The sequence below is a fragment of the Rhipicephalus sanguineus genome, chromosome 4 (genome assembly GCF_013339695.2).
Source record: "Rhipicephalus sanguineus isolate Rsan-2018 chromosome 4, BIME_Rsan_1.4, whole genome shotgun sequence".
Classification (NCBI taxonomy): domain Eukaryota; kingdom Metazoa; phylum Arthropoda; class Arachnida; order Ixodida; family Ixodidae; genus Rhipicephalus; species Rhipicephalus sanguineus.
Window position 1 is genome coordinate 204933616 of NC_051179.1, and position 23624 is coordinate 204957239.

General features: G+C 48.2%; 1 protein-coding gene across 1 annotated transcript in view; it reads right to left on the reverse strand.

The window, feature by feature from the left end:
- Positions 1-23624, reverse strand: part of LOC125758182 (large subunit GTPase 1 homolog) — a gene marked incomplete in the record, with an annotated part of 595829 nt that overhangs the window by 316359 nt on the left and 255846 nt on the right. Inside the window, 1 exon segment of the mRNA XM_049415032.1 lies at positions 11569-11650. Coding sequence (XP_049270989.1) covers positions 11569-11650 — 82 coding nt within the window.

Below are 23624 nucleotides of genomic sequence, written 5' to 3' on the forward strand. Positions count from 1 at the left end.
CGCTTTTTTCTATGAATATGCGGAGTTTCCTCAAGTAGTCCAACGCATCTGTGGCCGACACGGACTCGTCGCGATCTTCGGGTGCTACCGTGACATCGTCGTCCATGTCATCGCTGCAATCCTTTAAGGCCCAACTGCATGCACGCGAGTTTCGAGCGACGGCCGACAGGATTTGCTGTCGCGGAGGGCCATCCATCGCCGTCGCTTGTCGCAGGGGTGCAATCGCGAAACGATGCTATTTCCGATTCCACACGGCTGGCTGATCGCGCTGATAACGCGGACGGACCGTCGTTCTGACCACTGGCCAAGCGCGAAAAGCACGAAAGGCATTGGAATCTGAAATAGAATCGTTCCGCGATAGCATCCCAGGTTTCTGGAAAGCCAGAAAACATCGCTTGTCGCCCGGAAGTGAGCGATATCCAACAACATGGCAGCATCTCTGACCCTTGCTTCGGTTGCAATTTGCTCGTGATGCTTCCAATCGGCGCGTACTTCAAGGAATGCAAGTTATAGACTACCTTATTTACAGCCCCATCTCACGCGAAGAGCGAGGCAGCGGCCGTATTTTGTCGTTATTTATGATCGACGGTTCGTTTTGATGTTTCGGTGGTAGCTTGCTGCATTGGTGGTAGCTTGCTGCAATGTCAACATCGTCGTCGTGTGAGGTAGCCCTTCTCCCTGCGAAGCAACGATGTGAGGCGCTGCGGCTTTTCTTAAACGTTCTATGACAGCAAGAGGAAACGTGGTCGAGATGCGCCTCGTGGACTAACCCCGACATAACGCTGTTTACAAAAAAGTGCGACGTAGCGTAGGCAGCGTACGCTTCCGGGCGCCCCATGGGATCACAGCAGATACTACTGCCGCGGTTAAACATAAGATTGCGAAAAAAGGAAGTCCCGAAACGCTTTTATGGCATCTTTATCTCAAACAAGACAGTAATAAATTTGGCATGTCATTCGTCTACTCTGTAATTCTTTTTTGTAATTTGCCTGCGTGCGCGCAATAGTTTTCAATCGAGCAGCGCGACGGAGCCCGTTTGTCGCAGTCGCCTTCGCTCGAAAGTCGCGTGCTATGCATGCGGTTGGGCCTTTACAAAACCTGATGCGTTGTCGCCTCCGCAACGAAGGGGAAAAAAAAAAAAAGTTCCCCGCCCGCGTCTTTCTCCTCCCGTGCCATCTCAGGTTTTAGAGGGAGGGCGTCCGCTCTTCGCGCTGCGTCGTCTGCTACCTTACAGCTCCGACTGCCATGACCGATACACTGAAATCTAAGAATCCTCGCATTTCGGGATATAAGTTCGTAGTACTGAGGTGTTGTTAAGATTACACGGGAATTAAATAACGATCGTTATTCTGAAATGTTCGTTATTCTGAAGTTCGTAGTAGTGAAATATTTTTACATTGAAACTATAAGCAGTCGGCACGGGATTTCTTAAAAGTTCGTTAATTTGAAATGTTCGTTAATGTGGTGTTCGTTGTAACGAGATTTGACTGGACTAAGTTTATAAACAGTGCTAGAGTACTGCAGGGACAACTTCCTAATGTAACTACAAGATGCTGAATATAAGCAACAGCTGCATTTCAAAGCTGTCATTGGACAGCTTGACTTGCTTCTTAGTGAATACGTGCACACCTGTGCTAAATAGGAGCTCGACAGATGCGCAATGTGGTACTCATGTACTGACTTTCAGGAAGAGCTGGTGCACGCGCGGAAACTTTGCCTTGATCCGGGTCATCGCGATGTCATCCAGCACAAAAGGTACCGAGACAGTCTTCAGTTGGCAATGATGTCGAGACGGCATTTCCAAACCAGTCATCCCTCGCTGTGTTGGAGCTCACACCGAGTCTTCATGTTCACAAGCGAAGCAAATATCAACAGCTCGCTTTTGATGGTTACAAGGACTGCATTTCGCTTCACTTCATCAACAATCAACGACAACTTGAAGCTCAGTAGCGAGGTAGCTGGAAGCAGATACATTCAATAAATCTTGGCAATTTGCTCCCCGTTGCAATTTCCCCCGCAGAACAAAGGACCCCGTGCGGGGTCGCTTTGTCAACGTTTCATGGGCCGACAGCAGTCCGCTGCTGTAACACAATAACGTCGGGGCAAGCTCTGGGAAAGTGGCTCCCACAAAACGAATGAATTTTGTGTAAAACTCCCAGGACAATTGGAATAAAAAGTATCGAGTAACGTGACAGCTCACGTTACCGAAAATGGTAATGTAAGTATGTTACCTGTTACAGTCCTGAAATATTAACGAGTATGTTACTAAGTTGTGATAAGATTAGTTTAGTTTGCCGTTCCGGCGACCGGGGGCGTCGATGTTTGCAATGAAATAAATACAAGACAACTTATTTTCAGCATCAACAGGGAAGAATACAACTCTGGTGAGGCTACAGGGTGCACATGACCAGCCAGTGAGTGTGTGGAACCCACCAACGTACGTGTGTATGATTCGGTCCGGCGACCGGCATGGCCCAGGACTACCCGGTTATCACAAGTGGCGACGAGGTCGACTGACGAACCGGACGGGTACAGCACAATCACACGTCGTCATGTCTGTCGTCGGGAAGCTGGATTCGTTCGACCTGAATACATCGGAGTGGGCGGAATACCGTGAGCAGGCCGAGCTGTACTTCATCGCGAATGACATCCCGAGCGACAAGCAGACAGCTGTATTTTGGACATGCTGCGGTCCAGAGACTTATTCTCTGCTACGAGGCCTCCTAGCACCAAGCAGGCCCGCCCAAGCAGGACTGACCGAAATTTTTACTACACTTGGCAAGCACTACGCCCCTCGCGTATCAGAAGTAGTGGCAAGTTTCAAGTTTTTCTCGAGGCATCGAAAAGAGGGGGAGACCGTGAGTGACTACATTGCCTTGTTGAAGAAATTAGCCAAAGACTGCAATTTCGCAACATTTCGAGAGCGCATGTTGCGCGACCAGATAGTCAGCGGAATCAATTATGTAAACATGCAAACACGGCTGCTGGAAATGACGTGTTTAACCTTCAAAACTACGATGGACACCGTCGTAGCTATGGAGGCTGCACGTAAAGATTCACGCGCATTGAGCTGTCAGCAAGCACAGCTACTACCTGACAAAGTTCTGGAGCAAGCGAACGTTGTCGCCTCGGGGAAAAATGATAGCTGTTGCTTTCGTTGCGGGGGAGGTCATTCTACGCGTTGGTGTAGGCACGGGAGCACGATCTGTCACAACTGCCGCCAAAAAGGGCACCTTGCAAGAGTTCGCAGCGTTCAGCCAGGGAGTAGAAATTTCGACCGGAGCCAGTTTAGTCGCAGCCGGTCTAGTCACGTGAACAACCTGGGCGACCTGACAGTCTCTGCTGAAGAGGCCGAAGTTTTCGACTTGTGGACGCTTCACACAGCTAGTTCGGAGTCAATGTGCATAGCGGTTGAAGTTAACGGCGTAACGTTCGATATGGAGTTGTGCACCGGTGCTAGTGTGTCGACCGTTGATGATGGCAAGTTCGCCGAGCTTTTTCCGTCGGTGCCATTGGAGCCATCGAGTGTGCAGCTGAGAAGTTTTTTCGGCGACATGAAACGCGTCCAGGGAAAGCTGGAAGCAATGGTCAAACTTGGCGACAAGGAGCGCCAGCTACCACTATTTGTCGTGAAAGGGGCGTGTCCTACGCTGTTTGGACGAAGCTGGATGAAGGCCTTCAAGCTAGGCATCGCTCAGACGGAGGGAGTCAATGTCGTGAAGTCTACGGAAGACCTGGTAAGCCAATATCACGAAGTTTTTTCGGAGCAGCTTGGCACGTTTCACGGCGTTGCAGCTTCTATATCCGTACAAAAGGGCGCGAAGCCACGTTTTGTCAAGGCACGTCCGATACCATTTGCTTTGCGTGATCGGGTTTTCGAAGACCTACAGAGGATGAAACGGGAAGGCGTTATCAAACCGGTGAAAACTTCTCAGTGGGCCGCGCCCATCGTTCCTGTATTGAAGCGCGACGGCCGGGTTCGGGTCTGCGGCGATTTTAAGACTACCATAAACCCGGTGACAGTCATCGAGTCCTACCCCATTCCTAGGATTGAGGAACTTTTTGCGCGGCTTACAGGGGGCAAGAAGTTCACAAAGCTTGACTTGCAAGACGCCTACCAGCAGGTCCCACTCGATGAGGAGTGCCAAAAGCTAGTCACCATTAACACTCCGAGGGGGTTATACCGATTCACAAGGCTGCCGTTCGGGGTTTCATCAGCTCCGGCTATATTTCAGCGAGAGATTGAAAATCTTTTGCATGACCTTGACCATGTCGTAGTGTACTTTGACGATATTCTGGTCACAGGAACCAGTGACAAAGAGCATTGGGAAAATTTGGGCCGAGTGTTGAATCGCCTGAAAACCGAGGGACTGCGACTGAAGTTATCCAAATGCGAATTCTTGAAACCAGAAGTCCAGTACTTGGGCCATATCATTAGTGCGGCTGGGCTGCGTCCAAACCCGGCTAAGACTGAAGCAGTGCTTGAAGCCCCCGCACCCCGAGCGGTCAAGGAACTTCAGAGTTACCTCGGGTTGGTTAATTTTTACAGAAGGCAGTGATGCTACCGAGGACTTCTGATTTGGAGCAATTTTTGGAGCAGCAAAATATCCGATTTGGAGCACTTTGGAGCAGCAAAATTTTCATATTGGAGCACTTTGGAGCAGATAATTTTGCATTTGGGTTCACTTTGAAGCAGCGAAGTTTACATCCTGGAGTGCAATACAGAAGCATATTGCATTAACATTCAAGCACCTGAGTATTATTATGGGGCTCTTATGAAGGCTAGAAATATTTCGATTCATTGCAAATCTCATGGAAAAAATCAACTCAGGAGCTTAGGCGTGCGCACAGGGAGGGCAGGGGGGGGGCGTCCCCCCCCCAATCACATAAGAGGGGGGGGCGCAAAATCTGCCTCGTACATTGACCCTTGCGATAGCAATTATATGGACACTCTCGGCGGATTTTTGCCGCCGCCGTTGCCGCAATTTTCCGTATAAAGTCCAAATTAATAACATCACCACGCGCATTCTAGCCGCGGGTAAAAGCTCGCGAGCGCTGGCGACGAACGCGGCTGAAGCGGAGAATAAACTAGCCGGCCGTCTGTCTCCGCCGCACGGACAGCGCATGAGATAACATCTTCCCGCGTGCGGGCCTGCCGTCGATTGCTCATCAAACAGAGAGGAAACGCCCCGCCCGTCTTTCGTAAGGAGCATGAAGGGACACCAGGGGAGCGGAAGGTGGGGGGCGCATCGTTCGAAGGGCGCAGTCGCTTGCGCTCGCGCTATCTCGAGGCATCAGGAGACGGCTCGTAAACTTGCTGTGCTCTCAACGCTTACTTCGCGTTTAGAGAACTCAGAGCAAGAAAACGCTTCGGTTCCTGGAGGGGCCATATTCGCTTAAACCAGCGTTTTGTTGAGTTCGCGAGATCGGATCCAAAAGAGTTAGCTGCTAGTCTTACTTCGTTTCACAATACAATTTTTTGGTATCGCATTCATTGCTTCGCTCTTAAGCGAAACTGAGTTTTTTTAACCGTTAGCTATTGACCCCCGAAAGCGAGGGGCGGACGTGTAACATGGCGTAGCCGCTTCACTGTGGGCCGTCAGCGACGGGCCCGCTACTGACAGCTGCGCATTTGCGGCTGCTCCGACCAGGAGATATGATTTTACTAATGAGATGACATTTTTAAAAAAGCAAGCAAAAAATTCGGCAGATCCCACGTACCGTGGGAGTCGATGTTATGCGAAGCATGCGGCGGGTAGGTGACTGTGGCGTAACTTTTTCTACTGAACGACACGTTACAAAATGACGCTAATAGATAGATAGATAGATAACTTTATTGTACACCGAGGGAGGAGAGCCGGGTTTTACCCCGACGCCCCTGCGGGCCGCTCCCACGTTGGAACAGGCAGGGAGTACCTGCCTGCGGCATCGTGCCCCTTGGATTGCCCGAAGCTGACGGTGACGATCCGTATAAAGATTTGTATAAATTTTATACGCACACATATATATGTTGAAGAGCTGCATATGTGTTATATAAGCAGTTGTTTACGGTTGGGAAACGCTGCGAATGGCAACGTGGGTATTACATACACCAGAAGCAGTAAGCTGATATGTAGTGCTTATACGTGTCCCGAGAACGCACACACGTTTCACGAACTCGTGTGCATGTGTGCAGGAAGTTCTTGACAGTTCTTGAACAAGGGCATCATCCCTGTGATCAGTGAGCACCAGCAGCTGGTAATGACTTGTTATAGGACCCGGTCGTAGACGTGATGACGAGGAGTCCATGTGTAGTGAAGTATGTGGTATAGTAGAGCTGTTGGAATTCGTGGATGCCTCGGTCATTTTGTCGACAAATTGTCGACAGAGCCGGCGACATGTCGGAACCTGAAGCTATCCTTCGCGTTGGTGAGGTATAGGCCGTCGAGGCTGGTAGGCCTGGATAGTGCTCGTAGACCAACATCAGTGGATGGTGTTTGTCGTATTCGTAGACCACCTGGGCGCATATGGCCTAAGTAGCCTAGTCTACAAAGCGGTTGTCAATCAATCTGGCATCATCCTCGGTCAGCATGAGGCCATCGCCCAGCCTCGTAAGAAATGAAGAGGACACAGCGTCGTTCTGGTGGACGAAGTGCACTTTACGGGGCGGTGATGTGGATATCATATGTAACCTTCGTTAATGTATTCATCCGGGGTCGAGCAATGCTTCAATATAGCTTGCTGAATCATAGGAATACAAACGTAATGTTTATTAGACTGCTATAAAAGCGGAGCCAACACTGGAACTACAGACACTAACCTGATTGACACCTGTATCGTAGGAGTACACATCGTAGGAGTATCATCTAGCGTTTATTGCTTTCTTGCAAAATTATATAGCCAGCAGCGCCACAACCACAATTGGCGTTGCACTGATATTACGCCTGTGTAGGCTGCTTTTCCAAACCAGTTTACAGACCTGGCGTGGCTCAGTGGTAGAATACCTGATTGCCACGCAGAATGCTTGGGTTCGATTCCTGCTGGGATCCTAATTTTCATTCTTTCCATTCGTTGAGTGAATGCTGCCGATGTTGGTCTTCCTTAACGCTCTGACATTTAAGTTAACAATGTCTGTTCTCGCCGTTGCTTGGTAGATATAAACTGTCAATCACCTGTGGCGCATACCCGTACACCGCAGCCCGTGGTGAACGGGTATGTGCCACACGTGTCTAGTGGAAAGTGTTTGACGACGTACGCGACAAGATTTTATTGTTATTGATATCATGACCCGGCAATCCTATTCGTCAAATCTTCTTACCTTCCTTTGCAAATTTTGGTCTACACCAAGTTAAGGAGGCCATCATGAGAGCACCCAGACGTAGGCGGCTAGATAGATAGATAGATAGATAGATACGTAGATAGAAACGCTCAAAGTGCCAGAGGTTCGCTAAGAAATGCCTCGCATTTCAAATTCGAATTGGAACCCTAGCACGTGAGCTCGAAAGGGCAGGGCCTTTTGGGGGTATTTAGCGCAGAGTGATTACAAACTCGGATGTGCTGTCGGAAGGAATTACGAAAAAGCTGTTCTCGATGAAGATCCATGGATAAAGTATATCTGAGGAAAAGTGTCAACGCGTTTCCACCGTTCGCGTGCTCTTATAAACGCGAAGCAAGGAAAATTCGACATTGTCCCATGCATATATCTACTGCGAGCGATCCCAGATTTCATTCCGCGATGTCCGAAAACAGAAGTGACAGACATTTTAGCGGCACTCATGTATAGTTATTACTGAACATTGCTTTCCTTACGTGCCGTGCGACGCTTGAAACGAGCTATCAGCAGCGTTTCTGGAACAGACGACGTCCGCCGATGAATCGCCTTCGCACTTTCTCGCTACCGATAGGCCTAGACGTCACGAGCCTCTGCGGAGAGCGCGTTTTGCTGTCGAGCCGACTTGTAGAACAGAAGCTGCATCGGCACCGTGCATGGCATCGTGGCTTACTCGGAACGCACGTGCGAGCGCTGTTTATTCAGCGGAATAATTCTTGGTCCATGATTACGACTTTATTGGCAGCCCCAAGATCGAGCTGCACATGTTCTGACGCGCCGGCGGTGCGATTGCCGGTGATAGACGCCCCCAAACCCGGGACTTTGGCGCAGTTTGGCGCAAATTTCGTCGATATTATCAGGATGGCGCAATAAATACAATTTGGCGCACTTTGGCGCAGTTGGCGCAGGAGTGGAATCACTGAGAAGGTTTTTGCCAAACCTTCCTGCCGCGTTACAGCCACTTAATAGTTTGTTGGCATCGCGAACACCATGGCGCTGGGAAACTGATGAAGAGCAGGCATTTCGGAGAAGCAAGGAGCTATTGGCCTCTGCTGCTATATTGGCACACTTTGACCCAGGAAAGCCAACTGTGCTTGTCACTGATGCATCCCCTTTCGGTATTGGAGCAGTACTGGCGCAACGAGAGTCATCTGGAGAAGAGCGCCCCATTGGTTTTGCCTCCCGCAGCCTGGCAGCCGCGGAGAAAAACTACAGCCAATTAGATAAGGAGGCATTGAGCCTTGTATTTGGCGTTACAAAGTTCAGGCAGTACTTATGGGGCCGACACTTCGCGGGCCGTCACAGATCACAAACCGCTTCTCGGCCTGCTCGCAGCAGACAAACCAGTTCCCGAATCCTATTCTCCGAGAGTGCTAAGGTGGGCCTTGCTGTTATCGGGGTACAGTTATGACCTGAAGTATAGGCCGGGTTCACAAATTGCAAGTGCCGATGCGTTAAGCCGGCTACCTCTGTCAACTGCCGATCTTGTTGTTGACTGCCCTGCCAAAGTGTTAATGCTGGAAGGAGTATACCCAGGGGTGCTGTCGTCAAATGCTGTTGCGGCAGCCACCTCCAGAGACCCGGTGCTGTCGCAAGTAAGAGCAGCGTTGTGGTCAGGCTGCCAGATAAACCTAGGGTCAGAGGGAAGACCCTACGAGACGTGTTTTCATGAGATGAGTGTGCAAGAGAACTGTCTTTTGTGGGGCAACAGAGTCATTGTTCCAAAATCCTTACAAAGGGAAGTCCTCCAGCTGCTGCATGAGAGTCATCCAGGACTGTCCAAAATGAAGGCAGTTGCGCGTAGCCATGTGTGGTGGCCTAGCTTGGATAACGATATAGCGATAACCATTCAAAGGTGCCGTATTTGCCAGGAGCATCAAAGAGTGCCACGACCAGTGCCTGTCATGCCCTGGCCGTTCCCGGAGAAACCGTGGTCACGGCTGCATGTGGACTATGCCGGCCCCTACAGGAACACCTATTTTTGATCGCAGTCGATGCGTTCTCAAAGTGGATTGAAGTGTTTCCGGTCTCCACACCCTCGGCTGAAGCAACTATCTCCTGCATGCGAATTATGTTCGCAAACCAAGGCCTTCCAGATGTGGTCGTGTCGGATAATGGGCCAGCATTTACCAGTGAGCTCTACTCCACATTCCTCAAGAAAAACGGGGTGAGGCGAATGCTGGTGCCGCCGTATCATCCAGCGTCAAACGGTGCTGCAGAGCGGGCAGTGCAGACTGTCAAAAACAAGTTGCGGAAGGCTGGCCCTGGAGATATTCGTACTCAAATTGCCCACATGCTCCTGACTAACAGGTCAACGCCTCACGAGGTCACGGGTTGCTGTACGTCAGAGCTGTTGTTGGGGCGGAAGCTGAGGACTGCATTGGACCTGCTACACCCAGACCTCAGGACTAAGATGCTACAGAAGCAACTTAAGCAGAAAATCAGATGCGACCTAGGAACAAGACCCAGGGTTTTGGGTCATCCTGGTGACCAGGTGTTCGCAAGGAACTTCCGTCCAGGGCCTGCGTGGCTCCCTGCAGTCATCACCGAACAACGCACTTCATCCATGGATGTTCTACTGGAGGACGGACGGCGTTTAACTCGACATCTGGATCACATCCGCCAGCCCCCTGAGAAACTGAGTGCAGACAACCAAAAGTCAGGCAGCCCAGTAGCTACAGGTCTTGCTCCAAGCTTGGACGTGGGTCAGCGGCAGCTAACTCCTGATCGCCTTCACAACACAGAGTCTAGGCAAGATCCCAGGGAAGACGTGGCGAGGGAAACGGAACTTGCTGTCACAGCACCCAGTACTCCGGTCTTGCGTCGAAGTACCAGAATTCGACGACCAGTATCACGCTACTCCCCTTAAACAATTGTTTTCAGCCATTAATAAAGGGGGGAGGGATGTGATAAGATTAGTTTGCCGTTCCGGCGCCCGGGGCCGTCGATGTTTGCAATGAAATAAATACGGCGCACATGACCAGCCAGTCAGTGTGTGGAACCCGCCAACGTACATGTGTGTGATTCGGTCCGGCGACCGGCAAGGCCCAGGACTACCCGGTTATCACATAAGTTACTGAAAAAAGTAACGTGTTACCGGTGACGCCGTTACTTAAAACGCGTTACCACCAACACTGGTCCCCAGGTAGTTTGAAAAATTGCTCAGGTTTAACAGCACCTTGTTCGTCCTTGTTCTTATTGTCCTCGTCTCAGTAGTTGTGCTGTGGTCCATCACAAATCATCAACTCGCTCAAGTTTTCATGTTGCTGAGGTTTAACTCTTGTAAACCTAGTTATCACAAGCCATCTTTGGCTTGGTTTCGCAAAGACTACGCACACAATGTTTCATTAAAGTCAGGTTTCTGCTTCTCCTTGTCCGTGTTGCTGAACGGCACCGGCGGCTGCAGTAACTTCGATCTTGGCATGCTTCCGCGCTTGGTAAGCTTCCCTATAACATGCTAATCTGGCCTCCCACTGCTCCAGTGTTTCAGCAGGCAACGTTGCCTCTGCTTGTGATTTCACAGCCCCTTAATACTATATATACTGGATGATTGGATTCAGGCTGTTCATTGTGCTGAAGTACACACACAAACAACCCAGCCAGCATACTATCCATGGCAAGACTGAGCAACCAAGCGCAGGTTAAGCACCCATTAAACCTCAGCTGCGATGCCTCTCCGCAGCCAGCGTATCACGTGGTGTGATGCCACGCCTGCCACACTTGCTGCGCTCCGGCGGCTCAAGGTCTTGCGACGCTATGAATGACTTTGGGAGACACTCTAAAATCAGACTTCACAAGCAGTCATGTTACAAGTATGTAAACACAGTACTTCTAGAAACCGCTTCTCTTGCTCCCTTGATACAAAGTGCCCCGCCTAAACTATGATGTAAATGATTTGATTGTGTTATAGCCTCATAGATTACGCTAATTTAAGGTACAATTTCAGGCGCCTTTAAAGGCATTTTAGAGTGTAAAATAAGAAAGGCAGGCATTGTCGAAGCAAGCAACTGACTTGGATCTTCAACCTTGCCTTCATGCAACAAAGCTTATACAATTTCCAGCCTTCTTTTCTAATTTAACATCATCATTACAAGGCTGATATTTTGCTAAAGAGCAATGTTTTCCAGAACATACTAGGGGATTCTATAATTTCTTGCAGAATACTTGCAAGAAAATACAGCAAGAATGCAGTGGCAACTGGACACAAGAGCCATGCAAGCTGGAGGGACATGTTTCCTTGCGCCAGAATGACCACCCACCTTTCCTTCTTGGCCCTCGAGGAGTGCAGAGAAGAACACTGCCCGAATGCCAATCGAGCCCAGGTACTGGCTCCATTCCTCACTGCACGGAACAATCGGGGAGCCTCTCATGCAGATGCTACATTAAATACCACATCACTGCAACAGGACACATAAGGCACTAAAGTGTAGCACTTAATTCTCGTACAAGTAGTCGATAGTGCCACACAAATCCTCATCGATTATCTCCAACACTGGTATCTTTAGAAACATTTTTTACACATCTAGACTATTCACTGACACACTTCATCACCACCCGGTAAACCTAAAGGGGTGGTGTCACCGAATTTTCAGGCTATAAAAAGCCTGCCATAGGCTTTCTCTGTATGAAGGATACTCAGCATGAAGTGTTGGACATGGCAAACATTTAAAACATATTTTAATTCACTTCCAAAGTGTGCCTAAACAATCATTCTTCCGATCGAGACCCATTGCTAGCGTGACTGACACAGACGTCATTGTGTAGGAAGCGTAATAAAAGTTTTAGTGACACTGGACCACATTAGTCTGATGTGCAATGAGTGGTGACCCACAGCACTGCAGCACTGGGCAAGCCAAGAGAGCATCAGCTGCAAACGTACATTCACTCATTTTTCTCAGCGTGTTGCCAAACAAGCCAAGCTTTCTGGCATTTTGCAACGTGCTTCGCATAGTCCCACAAACCTGCAAAGGCGACATTACAGAATGTTAGTTTGTTCGCACACTTCTTTACGTTAACATACCGGGTTACCGTAGCCGTAAATGTGAGTGGCGAGGACGTACCAGGTGAGCACTGAATTGTTGTAGAAACCTAGTGTATTATACTTTTCTGCTGGTGTAAATTCTCGGCAGCGACGTAGTTCCAAATGTGTTGCTTTTTAAAATGTTTTACGCCACGGTCACTCAGCGAAAACAAAAAAACGCACCCATAATTGCGGTTGCACGAAGTGTTGCAAGATGTTGGTACTGTTGCCCGGTAACCAGGTATTCTACAAACCCCTCTGCATATTTCAGAATACCGTACACGCTAATATTCTCTATTAGAGAATTTTAGTGAGTGTTGAAGGCATTCGGATGGTTGCTCATGCATGCATGCGAGAACAGACGATGCAGCACTGCATGTGTCGCAGCTTTGTGGGCCCACGTGTACAAGCTTTCTACACTGTGACGACATTGTCCAACTAGGAAACCGAAAACAAAAGTCGTTCACATAAACAAGGGAATATGAAATTAATTGGTGAGAATACATGATTCTTGGAGCGTGTTTCAGGAGGACCTGCGTTTGGCCTAGTTGGAGCGTGTATCTTGCTTGCTGGAGCAATGAGAAATGTTTGAAGCAAAGAATGTGCAAACCACAAATATGATGCCACCACCCCTTTAAGATCTCCAAATTTAGCCATTTCCTATAACCACTCTGGTAAAGCATTTTCAAGCACTGCTTTCCAGGCCAAACTGTCATCACACTGGACTCCACTACAAATGAAAAAATAATAATAATAATAATAATAATAATAATAATAATAATAAAGGATAAATAAAAGTGAACTGAGCCCAGGTGCTTTGTACCAGCGCGCCATACACTACCCTCACCCAAAACAGATATGAGTATCTGGCTGTGATGTTATAGGATGTGCAACGTCATGTGCAGGTTTATACTCATGTCATGTCTGGTGTGTATGTTCCTGGTGGTTTCGCCAATAAAGCTTGGCTGAATTCAGTGCCTGTGCTGTGTCCTCTCCTTTGCATACCTGCCAAGTTTGGAGAAACGGAATCCGGGAGATCTACTTAGGGGGGGGGGGGGTATAAAGTATGCTGACCGGGGTGGGGGGGTGCTGCAATACCAATTATACGGACACTGTCAGCGGGATTTTGCGGTCGCCGCTGATCTGAACAGAGTCCAAACCGATAACATCGCTTACGCATCGTCTGTTTCACATGCGAGTAAAAGCGCGCTAGCGCTAGGGACGAACGCGGTTGAAGCAGAGATGAAACGACCCGGCTGTCACCATCGCGCGAAGGGCACATGCGATAACGTTGCTCTGCCTGCGAGGCCTGTCGTCGCTTGCTTACCAGTTATTTTGTCGGGCAAGATTTTTTGTGTACACAAACGCATCATCTACGAAATATTAACGGCTGATATAACCTATAACACATTTAGGATGTGGCCAGACAACTTTGCTCATGTGGCCAGACAAAGCACTGGACGCGCGGGGCAAAACTGTATTTCCGGGAGATTTTCCTATGAACCGTACGACCGGAAGAAACGTTCAAAATCCGGGAGTCTCCCGGGTAATCCGGGAGACTTGGCAGGTATGCTTTTGTCCTTTTACACTGCACAATCATGTCGCTATAGAGCCAGTGCTATAGTAATTCCCCAGGTGGCGAACACTCCTATCTGCAAGCCACGATACATTTCCGTTATGTTCACCATGACTGACTTTCCTTAAATAAAAGAGAGCTGAGCTAGTTGGTACGTATTCATGCTAAAAGACTGGGCAGGCAAACACGGACACAAGAGAGAAGTCAAGACACCAAAAACGCCAACTAACAACTGCAAAGCCGCACAATGACGGAAAGGAAAGAAGGTACGAAAACTTATCAGCGCACATCCAGGCAAGAGGCGATACCTAACAATCAAACACGCGTGGGGGTCTACGTGAGAGATAACTGTTCAGGCATTTGATTTCTTGTTTAAGCAAGTTAATGGATGGTTGGCTCGTGTATGTACTGCCACCACTATCGATATGCCAGGCTTTCAACCATAACATGTGTTTCTTCATTCCTGTGCCTGTGAAAAACTGTGCATTTATAACACTTTGGTGTGCACTTACACTCATGAAAACGTAAAGATAAATTAGATGATGCATAGGCAGAGAATTGGCGGAGACATCAGCAGTCATGCAGGCACTGCGGAATCAGGGCATCGACGAAGCCTATATAAACATAATGGAAGAAGTCTACAGCGGATCCACAGCCACTATAGTCCTCCATAAAGAAAGCGACAGAATCCCAATAAAGAAGGGCGTACGGCAGGGAGACACGATCTCTCCAATGCTATTCACCGCGTGTTTACAGGAGGTTTTCAGGGCCCTAGATTGGGAAGAATTAGGGATAAGAGTTAATGGAGAGTATCTCAGTAACCTGCGATTCGCTGATGACATTGCATTGATGAGTAACGCGGGAGACGAATTACAGCTCATGATTACTGAACTGGATACGGAAAGTAGAAGAGTAGGTCTGAAAATTAATATGCATAAAACTAAAGTAAGTGGAACAATCTTGGCAAAGAACAGCACTTTGCAATACGTGGCGAGACACTGGAAGTTGTAAAGGAGTACATCTACTTAGGACAGGTAGTAACCGCGGAGCCGAACCATGAGAGTGAAATAACTAGAAGAAAAAGGATGGGATGGGGCTCATTTGGCAAGCATTATCAAATCATGAATGGTAGTCTACCACTATCCCTCAAGAAGAAGGTATATAACAGCTGCATCTTACCGGTACTTACCTACGGAGCAGAAACCTGGAGACTTACAAAGAGAGTTCAACTTAAATTGAGGACGACGCAGCGAGCGATGGAAAGGAAAATGATAGGTGTAACCTTAAGAGACAGGAAGAGAGGAGAGTGGGTCAGGGAACAAACGGGGGTTAAAGACATCATAGTTGAAATCAAGAAGAAGAAATGGATATGGGCCGGGCACGTAGCAAGTCGGCAGATAACCGGTGGTCATTAAGGGTAACTGACTGGATTCCAAGAGATGGCAAACGCGTGAGGGGGAGACAGAAAATTAGGTGGGTAGATGAGATTAAGAAGTTTGTAGGTATAACGTGGCAGCAGAAAGCACAGGACCGGGTTGATTGGCGGAACATGGGAGAGGCCTTTGCCCTGGAGTGGGCGTAGGCAGGCTGATGATGATGATGAGGCAGAGAGTTTTCATGTTCCCGGAGGGTGCGGGGGCCATACTGGCTCTTCCCACATTGCACTCTCACTCTCTCTCCACACAAAGACACACACGTGTGGTGTGTGTGTATATATATATATGGAGAGAGAGAGAGGGAGAAAGCCCGACTTCTGAATTAAAGAATTTAATACAGCTTCAGTCTCTTAGGCGCCGACACCGCGATATCATTATTAAGATATCTAGTGGGAGACTCTAGATTTATTTTTCAATTTACAAAAAACATCAATCCACTTCGTAATGCTTGGCTCAAAGCGAAAAAGGTTGTATAGGCTGCAACTCGCTCACTGCATTGCATAAAATAGACTCTGACAATGCGTGGGATCTGCCAAACTTCTTTATTGACATGCTTTACTTACTTTGTTAAAACATCAAAAGGACAGACTGGCAGGCTAGTTGGTAGTGCATAACTTGGAACAGTAGTGCAAAAATTCACAGACAACGACAGAGCAAGATGGGACACAGCGCTAAACTAACAAGTCAGTGTTTATTGCAGGTGAGCTCATATATATGCACATGACACCACGCGAAAGAAAAGAAGGGGGCGAGGGGGCGAATGAACACACAAAGCAATCAACCAAGCATATCACACAAGTGGTTCACGCAACAAAAATAGCACTTCCTTTTCTGATAGACGGATTGAAGGGCAACTTACCGCGTCTCTATATTTAATCTCTGCCGCTCCAATAATTTCCCGCGTTAGTTGGTCCGAATTTGTAGCTAGTGAATGCGCACGGTTGAATAGTGGCTTGCACCACACTGCGCACAATGCGCACCGAGGTGGCCTGAGGAGGCGAGATTTCCCACATTGTACCTGTGTTCCCGCAGACAATCATTCTCTGCCTGTGTGGCCCACATATTCTTTGCCGCACATGAGCGGAATAGAATATACTACTCCCTCTTCACAGGAGACAAACGGTTTGTGGTGCTTCTTGTTGCACCCGCGTGGCTTGCGCACATCCGCGTTCACTCTAGCGCACACCCGCGTTCGCTCTAGAGCATAAGGTCGACAGCTTCAAAGGAGCAGAAAGCGCAACATCAACACCTACACGCTTTGCAATTTTCATCAGATTGTGACTAATATTGTGAAGGTAGGGCAAGACAACAACCTTCTTTCTTTCATGTGTCACCTGGTCAAGGGTATTACAGTCAACCTGTCTGCCAGACCAAGTAAGCAAGGTTCTCAGCAAGGGCCCCAAGTGTTCGCCGTACAGCCAAGCAAGTCGCCACCGGAGCTTCTTTCGTTGGTGAGATGTGTAGGCAACTGTGCCCCAGAAGCTGATGTCGAACGTTGCATCTCGGAGGGTGTGGACGTTCCTGCGCGGTGTACTCCAAACGCCAGTAGGTACGCTCTCACTTCCACAGTGAACTTCCTCAGGAAGAACTCTTTGTCTTTATTAAAAGCCGAGTGAGAAAGCTGGCCTCCCATGCGTACAAACAGGATTTATTTAAAGCATTTGTTAGGGTAAGTTTGATGATCCCTCATTTAAAGAGCCTGGAATGGCCTGATGAGAAAGGAAGGAGAGGCTTGCTCCCGCGTGGCTCGTATTGCCAGCAGATGTGGTCAAGTGGGGCAAGCTCTCTCGCCCAAACAAATCATTTGATCACAGCACACTACCCCAACATGTGATCACTTCAGTAGCTGAAGCACTTTTAAGGGGGGACGTGGCTTTCGGTACCAACTTTCTTATTTCTTCATGGATTTTGATGAAAATTGGCACACTTATTTGAAATGTTTTTTTAATGCTACTGTAGAAATTTCATGAATATATCTTTACAACTTTTTGATGTACAATATATTTCACCTTCTGCTCTTGTTCCGAGTCTGACTCGCTAAAAATGAGATAGGAAACTCGTTCAAAGTGCTATGCATTCTAAGATGTCTGATTGCGGGCATGACATTCTTAGATTTTTTTATTTGCAACAAAATTTTTTTTAGTTTTCATTTTTCATGAGGTGACTGTGCAACAGGCATCGAGGCTTTGTGCAACTCGTCAAATAGCTAATTATCAAAAGGCCATACTGAAAAAGCAAGAATGTCACGCCCTGAACTGTGCTTCAAGGAATAGAGAACAAAAAACGGAACTGAAATAGACCCAGCGGTCAGTGAGAAATCGGCGGAACAAGCGGAAGCAGGAAGCAAGAAAAGTCGTTTCGAGAAAACGGCTTTTAAGTTGTACCAACGATATTACTCCATTAAAAGGCACTGGGGTCGTAATCTGTTGATTCCTTCGTAATGTGCAGTATCTTGAGTGCCCTGTCTTTAGTTTAAGGTGTGTACTACTCTAAAACACAAGAAGATTGTGACCTTTGGCGTGTTTTATAAGGTTGGACCTCCTGCACATGTGGCCTTTCATCTGTGTGCCTTTGTTTCTTTCTTTTTTCTTAAAATCCTTTTCTGATATACAAAGAACATGTAGCATGAATTTTAAACGAAGTTATGAAGTGGTGTCATAGACATGACAAAAAACAAGATATTGTAATGCAAGTAGGCCATGTACTATGATGATTTGCCAGCTTTCTTGTAATCATGCTCTCATTAACATAATTAACAGTCTTAATTGCAATTGATCATTGAATTATTTTTATAGGATACTAAGAGCGGCTCTCATCATGACAAACCTATCCCTTCCTCCTAAATAACAGGCCAAGACATTGGTGGAATACGAATTCCTTAGCAGTTTATTCAAGACGCGAACTGGGCAGATATGAATTCATCTCCCTGTTTCACTCGTCAAGCTAATTTGTAAACCTCGCCTGCGATGCGCTTCATCATTCACCCGGTCGCGGACACGGTTTTTTGCGAGGCCTTTATTTTTTTCAGATGATTCATGAGCTTCTGAAGGAAAAAAGTTGTAGCGCAAAGCAAACACACGGACAGACAGAGAGGAGGGACTCTGACAGGAGGTCTGTCCGTGTGTTGCTTTGCGCTACAACTTTTTTCCTTCAGAAGTCATGAACCAACTAGCCCAACAAAACGTATTGCTGATTCATGAGCGCTTACGGCGATACTACAGTGTACTAGAAGGGGGCAGTGGGCTCACTGCCCGTATCCCTGCGCCGCGCCGCCATGGCCCTCTCCGCGTCGACAGCCTGGGCGCCCGCCAGGGGCGCTGCCGCCAGTTTTCTCCTGAAAACTTCTCTTGCGGGGAGCGAAGCGCGTCCCCTGGTCGGGGGTTACGCTGGTTACGATGTAGTTCCGGGGGGGTTCAACAAACGCGGAGTTGAAGGCGGTAAGAGGGCCACCACAATGACACTTAAAAGAGACCACAAAAAAAAAAAAAATGGAGGGAGGAGGGGGTCGAGCCTTTTATTCTTTTAAGCTGATTCCCCCAGCTGCAGCGCATGTTCACGCCATTCAGTCGTTTGAAGGACCTTTGTCGATCGGCACCACGCGTACCGCTTGCTGCACTTACGTATGCTTGTTTTTTCTGAAGGATCGGCATTTGTGTCCGTCCGCAAACTGCAAGTGTCTGAAAGACGGTCCACCGCTGCATCTGAACGAGAGGGACGCGCTACAGCCTCCGGCGGTCGTGCACATGGGGCATGCAGCGTACGTGCAGAGAAATTGCTGGGGCAGCGTTTGACAACAAAAACAGCTGGACCCAACGAAGCTAGGAGTCGCCTCGTATTCAAGTGCGGTAACAATAAAAGCAAAAAAACAAAAACAAAAAACAGGAGGGTGGTGACAGCAAAACCATACTCGTGTACAGAAAAAGGAGATGTAGGGGAGACTGAAGTAGCTGTTATTAGGAAGCGGGAGACCCGTAGGGATTGGGCTCCTTTTGGGATGCTCCAGTGCCTGTTAGATCAACGTCGTCGTCGGCTGTTTATTGGTCGTGACCATTTCTGCATTGTTAATCATGGCAAGCATTTGCGCATACATAGGCCGGGGTTTGTGTAAATAAAATCAGATCAGAGGTCTATCAGGCCAGGAGGAGGAGCAAATCTGCCTGCTCATTGCCGGGTGTGCGGCTGTTCTCCTGATCTGAAAGGCACACAAATTATTGGTAAGGGAACCACGCAATTAATACGAACGTTAAGTGATTGAAGCGCAAATCTGGAAACATATGGTTCGAACAAATGCATTAGTGTATCTGTCACTATCAAAGAAAGAGATTGCTTATTTAATGAAAAAAAAATGTGGTTGTCATTCTCTCTTATTGTGAATCACACGTGTTTTATGTACGACGCATGCGCGCTTGGCTTATCAGGGAACGTTATGTGGTTTCAATAAACCTGTTGCTAGTTCCAGCGAGTGTCTTCTCTTCTTGTGTAGGCGTCCGTAAGCTGGTTTTTTCGTTTCTTCAAGTATGTATACCAACAAGCCCAGCAACAGATTCTCCTATTACACAGACCAGCTCATATATGCGAATAAAAAAAAAAGTGAAGCGTTGTTGCGGGGCTTGGAAGGCGAGAGTGAAGTCGCTATGATCGTTACAGTGGCGAAAGGGCATTGAAAATCGTATCGATCAGCAGGACAAAAAAAAAAAAACTTCAACCCCCAACTACACGCCCTATCTGTTACTGCAGCGGTTATGTGGAGGAGCATTCATCTATGCAATAGCCGCTTTAAACATCGCCCACCCTTCGTAAATCAGTCACAACGACAGTAATTTAGTCCACAACTCACAGAAAAGTTGCATCAAAAAGCTCCGTGTGTTGCGCACCGTAACTTTTACTTTTCTTGCGCGCAAAACAGCAACGCGCGCTAGCCGCGCCCAGCAATCCGCCGGAAAGTTTCAGGTGACGCTGCGAGCCGCGCCGCCTGTCGGCGGCGACATGAAGTGCGTCACGCTCCGCCGCTCAGTGAGCGCACTACAAACTTCTAGAACACTGTAGGCGATACCAAGCACGGCCCCAAGCGCGCCTAAATTGCATCACCAGTGCTTTATTTCACCTCTAAGTGCTCGGCCGCATTGTCTGGGAAGTCGGCACGCGATGTGCTGGGTGGCGGCATTCGGTGACGATGCGCAATATGCCTAGGTGCGGCGACGAAAAATATGCGCGCAACGTGTTTGGCCTCGCATTTCGGGACGCCGACGCGCGCCCCGCTGCGCGACGAGCTTGGCCGTGGGGTCCGCTGCCGATGCGTAAATGACCATCCGCTGTACCGAGGAGCCGACGGGGAGAAGCGCTTCGTTGCTTGCGAAGAAGCACACTGCCGCGAGTCCGCTAACGTGTCGTTCTTGCCCGCAAAGTTCGAGGTTCGTCTCGCGTGCCGGCGCCGTGAGCGGAGTTAGGCCTAGTGACGACTCCGAGCAGTAGACGCACCCGGCCGCGGTGTCCGATGTTTCAAAGTACGTAATGCGTGGTCGCGAGTACAAAGAGTCGTCCTGCGATCATCTTCGTCACGGACGTCCGAAGTGCGCATAAGCAGAACCTCCAACCACGGATCCGACGAGTCAACGCTAGAGTCGGTCCGACACCGCGCGTTTGCGATGTTCGCTACGAGTGCGGCGCGCCATCGTAATCCCACCGAGCTTCCGCTAGTAGCTCCAAACTAAAACGCAGTTCTTGTTCAAAGTTATCGTCGAACCGTGAAACAAGAGCGATTGCGAATACGTCACGAAGTTGCGCGACAGCCGTGAGCTCGAGACGCACGAGCTGCAGACGACTATTTCCCGAGCGAGCATCGGACCAATGGCGAGGGCGCGCTGGGGCAACATGGCGGACGCGGCCAATCGGAGGGCTCGAAACGACCTTCGAACATTTGCTTTTTGTGCGCTTGTTTCGAAGGGAGGAGCCAGCTGCGGCGGGGAATTTGAAGACGGAGAAATGCGCTTTCCGATGAGCCCAAGATATCGGCGCCCGGTGGGTGTCGTTGCGGAGCTATGATTTTTTGAAAATCAGTGTTTTTTTGCGATTTCCCCGATAATTTTCGCCACCTCGGCAGGCGCAACAATTTTTTTATAGCACTTCTACGCGGTTTTCGGTGAAGATATTTTGGAATCGGATACAAAAAAGGGCTACAGAAACTGAAAATGTGATTTTCAAAAAATCGATTTTTTTTGCCATTTTTCGCGATACGAAAGCCGCGTCCCCCCTTAAAGACAGTCAAAGGAACATGCCCAAAAGCCCAGGTGATACCAATGATCACATCAACCAGCAACGCATCTCTGTTATCCCAATATACACAAACATATCCCACCGTCTCAAGAAGGTAGCCAGCAAGGCGGACATACGGGTGGTCTTTTCTGCACTGAACAAATTTTTGAAGCTTTGTAAGGCAAGCTACAAAAAGGTCAGCTATTCATGGCGTCACCGAACATCGAAATCCTTTCGTTTTGTGCCAAAAAGACGTTGTGTATTCTTCCCACTGTCATGTGGAAAGAAAATATATCGGACAAACCGGCAGGTGCCGCATTTTAACAGTTCTTGGAATATAGCAGCTGGTCATCTTAGCCAGCATTGCAGAGCCTGTGGTTGAACCTTCACTTGATAATGCATCGTCATCGGCACTAGCAAAAATAAGACAACCCGTGAGATTATTGAGGCAGTGGAAATCGAGAAAGCAGGAGCTTCTTGTATCAGCACAGCATCTATCAACCTAATGGAAAAGAATGTTTGCATTCTTAAACAAAACGCAGTGGTGTGGCTCCGCACGTGTCAATGTTTAGTTTTCAAGTGCTTTAATCAGCCTTCATTTGGTCCCAAGTTTCATTGCATTTGACTTTGCTTTGCGGCCCAGCCAGGACTCTCAGCACCTGCGCACACTCTTCAACGTATATGTTCCGCCTCTGTTGAATGAACATTCTGTTGGAAGTAAGCGCATCGTCCAGTCTTCACTTTCTTTGTCCGTGTCTTTTTTGTGCGCCATAAGCTTCACCATGCATCACCACCAACAAGCCCATTCGTTCGTGCTCTATGAAGGCTCACAAGAGGCGCAGGTGGCAGGTGGTGTTCTACTGCTGGAAATGAGGTCCACACAACTTCCTTCAGCACAACTTGAAAAGTGATACTATGTGCCACTTTGCTTCGACCGCTTCGTCCCAAATACCCATTGATGCAATCGCGTGATGTTGCCTTCATGAGACAGTGGCACAATGTTTTCCCACTTTTTGAAAACACTCTGATGAGTCAGTGGGACAGATATGTCCCACTTTTTTTCAGCAAACTAATGGCTTCATTTTGATGAAATGTGTTTTATACTATTTATTTGTAGTTTAAAGAACAGCTATGTAGTTTATATCAATATACCAAAGCCGGTTTTTAATCATCGTGTCAAAAATATAAGCAAACCTACAAGGGGTTAAGATAAGTAATAGATTTAGCAGATTACTGCTTTGGATTTGTGTAGGTCTGCTTATTTAGCTTTTCAAGCTTCCCAACACTTCCCATAGGTAAGTGTTACCCTTTGTTAGGACAACATCATAACAAACAGTTTCCTTTTGTCAGGAGAACATCACAAAAAGCACCTTCAGCTATCCGCATGGCCGCACGGTTGGTATAGCGTCTAGTGTACTGCACGCTTTTAACAGTTGACAACATAAATGCGTTGCCACCACATGCGGGATCACCATCAAGAGTGCGGGCCAGGTGCAGAGACCTCGCTGCACTAACACAATAGGTCGGCAAACTCACTCATGAGTCAGCTTACTCAGACTCAGATCGAGTCTTGAGTCTCAGTGAGTAATATTTTGGTGAGCTTGAATCCGAGTGAGTACGGATCAGAAAAATTTTAGTGAGTCTGAGTCCGAGTGAGTCCAGTAGAGGGAAGTTTTGATGAGTCTGAGTCCGAGTGAGCCCTAAGCGCAAAATATATTTCTTGAGTGAGTCTGAGTGAGCTCCACCCATCTTTGCTAACCTATCGTTCTATCTACCGCAACTTCAGCATTACTATCAGCTCATGTCGGCTCACGTTTATATTCCCGCCAACTCACACATACTTCAAAGCAGTACCGTTCATACGCCAGCTCAATATTTATTAATAAGGGCTTCAGTTATGGAAAGGGGGGGGAGGGATTGACTTCTCCCCGCAGACTCTTTCACAGGAAGTTCTTGATAAATATTGGCCTCGAGGCCCAACACTGGAAATGCCGGTGCCACCATCAGCGTGACGTGCTTGGCAGGATCATG